The sequence below is a fragment of the Bradysia coprophila genome, unplaced genomic scaffold (genome assembly GCF_014529535.1).
Source record: "Bradysia coprophila strain Holo2 unplaced genomic scaffold, BU_Bcop_v1 contig_358, whole genome shotgun sequence".
Classification (NCBI taxonomy): Eukaryota; Metazoa; Arthropoda; class Insecta; order Diptera; family Sciaridae; genus Bradysia; species Bradysia coprophila.
The window spans coordinates 6,760,047-6,769,187 of record NW_023503616.1 but is presented as its reverse complement, the minus strand read 5'-3'; the positions used below and the strand labels follow the sequence as shown (position 1 = coordinate 6,769,187).

Sequence of the window (9,141 nt, the reverse complement as noted above, 5' to 3'; positions counted from 1 at the left end):
CAAAAAAAAAATCAAACAAATGATCAGGTTTCAGCCACGTTTCACGAATTAAATGAATATTTGGATGATGAAGCTTTCAGAAACGTTGTTTGAATGAATAATGACGATAATAGTGATTTCACAAAACAACGTTCAGCGTCTATGAAAATGGCCGGCGGTGTCAAAAATATTTCTTTTTTGAAGGTGAAAGGGGGAAAAATTTGGTAGTCGGGAAAACTATTCTGGTTTGCATTACAACAGATATAACATCGTTTTAATTCAAGTTGATTTTTTATTAATCTAATAATTCTTAATCAATAAATGGATTTCAGTTTCTGTTTCATGTTTTTCATGTTCCCTGTCACAGTGGAATTTGATCACCTTACTTATAATCGAAACGAAGGAAGCAGTATATGGGTTTTGTCAATCTGGGGGGTCTCCACCCAAAGACCCAATTGTCTCTAGCTTCGACTCCCAAAGATCTGATTGCTGACGATTCGTGCGCTGAACTATTTCGCACCGCTGTCTTCGGATGTGTTGTAGGCTGTCTTCCGGAAAACACGGAATGATTCGGCAAAGACGTCGCCACTTGTGTTATTGTCGATTGAACTTCAGGTTCTGGTGCTTTTCTCGGTCTGCCTCTTGTGCGAGGTAAGGGTGCGTTAATCTTTGGATTTGTCGGGATTACATTTTGAAGTGGTAATGTGACAGCCTCTGTTTTGATAACTGCTGTTTTGGGTTTACGTTTTGTTTCAGAGCTGGGGAGCTTCGGTTTCCGTTGTCGCAGCTCACGTGGTTCTTGTTTGATTTTATCTGGCTTCGCTTTTTTGGTTCTGTTCGGTTCATTTGTTGGACTCAAACTGCGCTTGGAATCTCCATTTGGTGCGTGACCATTAAGTTCACTATGATTGTGTTGAGATTGGGTATTGGGTAACTGGTTCTGATCCACATCGATCGCTTCTAAATTCATTAGACTGTCCTGAATTCCATTTATCTCAGAAATCACTTCACTTTTAACAGCATGTTTGGTTTCCATTCGCAAGGCACGAATCTTGACAATTCTCTCATTTTCGTCCAGTCGCTCTTTACTCGCATCGAGTACGTCAATATTTTTTATCTTCTTCAATGCACCTGGACTGTGAAATGAAGTCGAATTACGAAGCAATTGCCGGATGTAAGACTTAACGTCACCGTGCAGTGCTGCCCATTGTACAGAGTCCTCATCAAACTTGTTATTTTCGATTTGTTTGGCCGCAATCGTTGATAAATTGAATGGCGAATGACCACATAATATTGTATAAATACAGACGCCCAACGCCCAATAATCAATTTGTTTGTCGTGTGCTTCAGCTATTGGCTTTGCATTACCGAATCCAATTAACCGCAGTTCTTGACGTTGTTGTAAATAATATATGTTCTTGAAGCAGATGCATCCGTGTGTATATTCATGTTCATGCACTTTTCCCACGATTTTGCATAAGAAATTAACGGCTGTGTAAAGATATTTCGCAGGTTTTGCTCTAAGGTACTCCAACAAATTGACGCCATCAATCAGTTCCATGACCACATATGTCCACTTTGAGTCAGTAAGTACTTCAATCAACCGAACTACGCCTGGCACATTCACCTCAGATGATTTTTGCAAAAAATCAATTTCATAGTTATTTTGGTCCCCACGTTTGTAGATCTTAACCGCATAGTAATTATCGTCCACTGAATTGAAACACTTCATGCACACGGACGATTTACCAGTACCAAGAGGTTGATGCGATGCAAATTTGTATTTTATATGGAATTCGGAATTCTGAAATGACAATAAAAGAATTGGAATTGAAAATATGAAAATAGTAGGAATCGACGACGTTATTCTTAGCACAATAAAATAGAAAGATAAAAGGCCTTCCGAAGGTATTTCCGATTTAATTTCCTCAAAAAATTACAACATCATCTGCCCGGCAGATTCTGCCGTGCAGATGGTGGTTTAAGAGAAGTGATTTTTATAAGAGTATAATGTCTGGCGGAAGCGCTATAGGGATACTTAAAAATCATAAGAGCATGATGAGATGTACTTATCAGAATCAGGTTTACTGTACCGTTTGTGTATAAACATTACGGAGCCATAACAAACAAAAAGCTTTGCCTGACCCTTGTGTTAGAAAGAAAAGCTTCGTTCGCGAAAAATGTACTGAAATAGTATGTTACATACCAAGGATCAAAAAGATCCAGGGATGGAGCGACGCGAAGCGGAGCGGAGACTAAGGACGTTTTCACCACCGTGGTCTAAAACACACCTTTTTGATCCGTGGTTTGTATACTATTTTGCTTCCTGGAGTACCAAAGTCACATTCCGAACAAAACATAACAACAAAACTGAACAACATACCGGTGCAAAAGCATTCCATATTAATGCCGAAAGTAATCCGTATGAATGCCTAAAGAAGTCCGTTCCGTGTGCATGTATTCTCACAAATGTCGAAAAATAAGCAATCTGTAGGAATGCCGAAAGACATCCGAATGAATGCCGAAAGCAGTCCGTATGAATGCTGAAAGCAATCCTTATGAATGCATTGTCACAAAACACTAAAAACATTACATTCGCGTACATACAACAACTTGACACATTTGGGAAAGAATAAAGATAGGATCGAAAATGACATAAGCGGGAATGAAAATTGAGAGAAAATAGTAGGGGAGAATGTTGCTCTTTCGGTACTAAATTTGGTGAGTGAATGTGACGGTTTTGGTACTACAGGAAGAAAAAGTCCATTTTCGAAAAACAAAATTGGTTCGATAACCTTTCATTCCCAGTCAGTTATGATAGAAAAGCTCGAAAACCGTAAAGTGGACACAAGGGACTGGACTGTTAATAATGCATAATAAACGGAGAGCTTGCTTCCATATCATTCCATAATGCGGCTAATCTACCCGATTTCGAGACACATTTTCGTTCTACGACATTTGGCTTTAAGGTGTAGAGTAAAACCAACGATGGTAGATCTACTTGCATCAGCCACCACATATCGTAGGTAGGCAAAAAAACTCAAAACCAAACAAAGAATGAAAATTTAAGGCCTGTAGTGAGATCCATATCAAATTTTCGTATTTTCAACTTATCTGGCACTAAAAGATCTGTAAGAATTCTCAAAATCGTAAAAAAATGTTCGCCGCAAAGGTCAAGTAGTGGCATGAAGGGTTTAGGCTACAAACCTTTCAAACCCTGTCCCTAGGATAGAATGATATGAACCCAGGTTCCACGGGCTCTAGATCTGTAAGTTTGTGTGTTTTCAATCAAGTCTTTTGGATTACTGACGAACATAATTGAAGTTCGGAGTAGGGACGTTATCATTTTTGAGCCTAAATAATTTGAGAAATATTTACCATGATGAAATGGATGGGATAGATGTTAAAAACTGCTAAATATAACTGCAGTCCAGCTTTCACGGACTTTTTGTTAGTCTCAGTGCAAAAAAACCTTTTACAAAAAAGTAAACAAATTACCGGATCATAATTGCTTAGAATGTTCCGCGCCAATGAGTTCCAGTTTTCGTCAATCGAATTGTCGGCAAGATGATTCGGCTGTGACGCTTGCAATTCTGGAGCAATGTAAGAGTAACCTGAAGCGATAGAAAACGTATGATTTATAAGATAAGGAAAAAGAAATCGAGTCAACGTTGCGAAAGGGTAGGAAGGGATCCGGTCAAAGGTTACAAATAAATCGAAATGTGCAATTGCTTCTGTTAAAAGTTTTCTTTTAGATGAGACTAAGCAGTAACACTGACCCATTACATAGCCTATTTTGGGAATTAAATTCGTAAAAACTTTCAAAATGCCAAAAAAAAACTTAAAGAAATTACGTAAAATAGGCTATGCGTTGAACGACATCAGATCTAATACAATTTTAAACATCTTGAAGATCGGAGCGTTAGTTTGGAATTATCTTTTACTTATCCAACAACTTTCAAGCTAAATAAATTACCTTTGAACATGATAAATGAATTCGGTGGCTCCTCAGTTGGCGGATAAGTAGTTGGTTGCTGCGTAAACTCTGCGCTGAAATTTTGCGTATCGAATGGATGTGTTATAGTCGGAGGATCAGCTGGAGAAGCCAGTTGCTTCCTTTCCAGTCTTTCCCAGTCCAGATCATCGAATAGCCTATGCTGCTTTAATGCCGTCGCAGCAGCTACGCTGCCACCTACCAAAAATCAAACGTTTAATTCAACATTCAAAGTCGACTGCCATTTTATGGTGTACCTAATCGCTTGCCGGGATCTTTATGCAAAATTTTCCTTAGAAAATCTTCCATTTCTGATGAAATATCTTCCGGTATATGCGGTTCCTCGTTCGTAATTCTATTCATAATTGAATTATTTCCCTCGTTGGTGCCGAAAGGGGTTATCGTCGACAGTAATTCAATAGCCAGAACGCCCAGAGCCCACCAATCGGCGGCTGTATTGTGGCCGGTGCAGGCTATTACTTCCGGAGCCATGTACTCTTCGGTACCGCAGAAACTTTTCGATCGACCTCGAGCACCTAGCTTCTTGCATAAACCAAAGTCGACCAGTTTAACATGACCTTCTGCGTCCAGCAGAACATTTTCCAGCTTGATGTCGCGGTAGACAATACCTTGCATGTGAATGTGCTCAAGAGCGACAATCAATTCCGCAATGTAAAACCGAACATAAGACTCCGGCAGTTTACCTTTTTGAACTTGAGTGAACATTTCCCCACCAGGCAGGTATTCTGTTTACGAGAACAAACAAACAAAGAATTAAGTTAGCACAAGACAGTTTGACAGCTTGACGGCTTACCTGTTACAAGAAATAACTTGTCACTCGTCTGGAATGCGTAGTAAAGTGTTTGTATGTACGGACAGTCGCGTAATATCTCGAGGGCCTGTTCAATAAATAAATGGTGAAATTGGGTTATGAACCAAACAAACGAACCGAAACCTCATTCAACTTACCTTGCGTTCCGCCTTCATGTGAACGATTGTTTTGGGAATTTTGACCACTTCAGCCTTGGTGATAACTTTCAGCGCGTATATCTTATCGATATCGACTCCACGGTTTTTCCGCACCAGGAAGACTGTTCCATATGCTAGTAATGAAGAATTCCATTAATTTCTGTGCATTTCGCCCTGGCGCACAATTGGTACTTACCGCCGGTTCCCAGTTTTTTGATTAGGTCGAAGTGTGTGATATTGACCGAACACTCGTCGATATATTCTGGAAGAAAACAGGAATTGTTGTGGTGATTCAAGTGGAAATATTGAAAGAATCTATAGCCAACTGACTTGTCATGAAATGAAATTGCTGTGTCTTCACGTTTTTGTTTGTAGAAAAATTACTTTTTGTGTACATTATAATGAAAGCGGGAAATCAACATACTGCCTAAACTAATGCGATGAGTCACAGCACTGACTCCAAATTTGACACTTGTCAATTCAGTGTTCATGCTTTGAGCAGTCCTGTGTATAGTATGAGTGCTCTTTGTTGATGCAAAAATCAGATATTTGATGTTTTGTAATGGCAACATGTGTACAAAACCAGAAAATGAACAATTAAATCAAACGATATTGAAAGCCGTTCGAAAACATGAATTTGTCCGTTTTAATTTGTAAAGAAGTCAAAAGAAGCCATTGATTTGTGTTACCCGTTAGCTTTTTGTTTCTTCAATGACATTTCCGAATTTCAACAGTCATTGACGACATTTTATAATATTGAAATGGCAAAATTTTGTTAATCAAACTTACCGGACTCGTCGCCTTCAATATCGATATCATAATCCAATTCATCTGGATCTCCTTCACTTTCGGACACCTCTTCAAATTCCTCTTCATCTTGATCTTGCTCCTCAATTTCGTCATCGCTTTCGTACATAGTTTCCCCATTGAGTCCATTCATTTTTCGAATGGTTTATGTACTGAAATTAAATTGATACTGAATTTGATTGATAAAATAAAATTCAGCTAAAAATTTATAGTTTTGTTTATAAAATTGTGAGGTTATGTAGAGCTAATATTTTTTTTATCAATCAATTGAACTAACCGCAATTGCAACTCGTTAGTGGTATGCTGTTAACAGAACGATAAATCGATGCATAGGCTTCAAATGCCTAAATTCGAAAATTTGATGCAAAATCGTGTTTATAAAAAACAGAATTTGTGATTATTTGATGTTTTTACTAAACAAAAAAGTTTTACACGAAGTTATTATCAAAAGCCGACGACTCTCTTCGAAATTTTCTCATCCACAGAACTCGACACATTAAATGTTAAATGTTTACGTTCAGTACTACCAATTACATTTTAACGAAAACAAAATATAGAACAGTGATGCCAGCAATATGAAAGATGTTAACTATGGCACTAAGCACTCTATATTGTAGAGCAATGAATGTCAACACAAGGTATGGTCGAATGTCAAACTTTGTATGTAGCATAGAACATAGCGATTTCATAAAAACAAACTCACCTCTCAAATATGGTGTTAACCATCCAATTAGGCCATCGGATAAATCGAAGGACTTCAGTTTTATCACAATGACATCCGCTAAGAAATTTGACGTATCATTTTCATGACCTTGTAACCGTATAATGAAAATGATCTATTCCATTAGATTCATGTTAGTTGAATGGGACTTTTTTGAAAGTTGAACGCACTCCGTCGGAGCTATTTTTTAGCGACGGTTTCTTTGTATGCCATAACAGTTTAAAACCGCAGGTGTTCAATTTCAACATTTGTTTAATGGATAGTCAAAAAGGGAGTGTTTTTTGTCCGTGATTCAATAATATTTTCAACTAAGGCAGAGGATTAAGCAGATGCTTTTACAACTAAATTGCTAATTGACAAATGCACTGGAAGGCTCTCTGAACTTGCAACTTTGTTTTTGTCAAATCTTTTCAGGGCTGATACAACTTCAGTTGGAGTTCCATATTCATATCAGCATGCTGTCTGATGAGTAAATGGATCACAAATTCTTCACAAGGTCTTACAAACTGAGTCAAAATACTTCGCGAACAAATTATACATCGAAGCTCTGTCGGAGGCTTCCTCCTCCAAATATTTCATACTGTTGGGTAACGAGTTTGTCTTCTTTAATGATTTAACTTAATCAGCGAAATCAGCTCGTGAGAGTAGTATACTGGATAGTCGGTAAGACGATAGTAGGGATTGTATCGATGGATGGCTGGAGCAGGGAGTAAAACTTATCTACAGCTAAACCAATATCCAAACCAGCAAGTTCCCGATTCAAATCTACTCTACTTACACTAAATCTACATTTAGTTGAGCGTTTGCCTTAAAAAATTCACTTTAGGATGCTTACTCTCTACCAGACATTTAAACCTCGACAAGTTCGTTTTTATGACAAGAGCAGGGTGTTGGTCACCCTTAGAAACCAATGGATCATTTGGTCTCATTACAGTCACCCGATCTGTCTGAAGAGTAGTGATGAATTGATCCAACGTCCCATCGATTCACGTTTATCTGATTCAGGTAACAAAGGCACAGAGTATCTAACAATTTGTTAGCAATGGAACCCCTCACATTCGTCGCACCACATTCCCCTGTTAATGAGTCACCCCACTACTTGGTCAACTGATACCCAGACAACATTGGCAAGTTCAAATCCAGCAACTCGCATCGAGTATAATTTCCTCTTTACCGCTATGGCGCAACCACCACCGTCATTTTTGCCAATTCATTGCCTAATTATCACGATCATTCCTATAATAATTAATAATAATAATTCATCAATCATCATTATCAATTTATATATTTTTAATATCTTTCGAAAATAAACAGCATTAGACACAAAAAAAAAAAATCATTCCTATATGATACATTTCAACGTATCTATTATCTATACCAACAAAAACCTCTAAAAAAGTTTGTCTCTAGCCTTGTCCAACTTCTAAAAAGAATGGTATCGCTGGAGGTAGGTGTCGCTTCCAACTCTACGCGCAAATAGTTGACTTCATGTAGAAAATCATGTCAAAAAAATTAGCGACACACAATTGGCAGATGATTCAGATCTCGTTTTCTTATTTTCTTTTAAATGAAGCTCTATCGATATATCCGCAATAAAGAGTGTTTGATGAAAATTTCGGTCGTCATTTTAAACCTCTTCCTCGTCTCGGCAACCCCACATTCTATTCATCAATATAATGCCCGCGTGAAGACCTATCGATATAGCCAATAAAAAATTTTTGATGAAAATTTTGGCAGCCATTTTGAACCTCTTCCTCGCCACGGCGACCCCACGTTCTATTCATTAAAATGATCGTCACAACTTTCCCTACTACTTTGCTGAAGATAGTAACTATCTATCTAGTACCATTGAATAAATACCTTTAAAAACATAATTGAACCACCCATGTTCAACTGTTGACATTTTTCACGTATGTTACGATGTTCCTCTCGTTAAACTCAGAGACTTTGCCGAAGAAAGTAACTACATATCTGCAACCATTCAAGAAATATCTCTAAAAACGTAATTGACCCCACCATTTGCAACTTTTAACATTTTTCACATATGCCACGATGTTCCACTCGTAAAACTCTGAGACTGTGCCGAAGAAAGTAATTCTCTATTCATAGCACAAAAAATATTAGTCCTTTTATCCTACGCTCGAGTAATCTGCACCGATGTGTTGCCGAACTCGCTCCGCTCGTATCGGTAAACTCACATCTAGTGCTCAAAACAAGTCCATTTACTAACTAGTTAGCAAAATAGCTATAATCAAGCTTACCGGACTCGTCCCCTTCAATATCGATATCGTAGTCCAATTCATCGGAATCACCTTCTCCTCCACAAATTCCTCTTCGTCTTGATCTTGCCACTCCATTTCTTCATCACTTTCGTACAGAATCACCCCATTGGATTTATTCATTTTTTGAATGGTTTTTTTCCGAAATGAAATTGAGATTGAATTTGATTGATAAAATAGAATGCGGCTGAAAATTTGTAGTTTTGTTTATAAAATTGTGAGGTTATTCATTGTTTACAGTCGGAAAAAGCGAAAGTCTGTGAAAAAAAACCTAACTAAATTTTATATGCCCAACCTATTGAGTGGGTCAGGTCCCTTGACTGACTGATATTTTCTCCAAGGCTCTAAACTTCAAGGCTGTAAACTTTGGGGAGGTCACACAGATCGCAATT

The 9,141-nt window shown here is 37.9% G+C and overlaps 1 protein-coding gene across 1 annotated transcript; it reads right to left on the bottom strand.

The window, feature by feature from the left end:
• Window positions 1–225: 225 nt before the first annotated feature.
• Window positions 226–6,266, bottom strand: LOC119081246 (ribosomal protein S6 kinase alpha-5-like). The gene is made up of 9 exons (XM_037189972.1): window positions 6,027–6,266; window positions 5,732–5,901; window positions 5,139–5,204; window positions 4,943–5,076; window positions 4,788–4,872; window positions 4,231–4,719; window positions 3,956–4,171; window positions 3,478–3,593; window positions 226–1,783 (listed from the first exon to the last, which is right to left on the bottom strand). The coding sequence occupies exons 2-9, from the start codon at window positions 5,880–5,882 to the stop codon at window positions 362–364; spliced, it is 2,679 nt and encodes an 892-aa protein (XP_037045867.1). The 5' UTR covers window positions 5,883–5,901; window positions 6,027–6,266; the 3' UTR covers window positions 226–361.
• Between the last annotated feature and the right edge of the window lie 2,875 nt (window positions 6,267–9,141).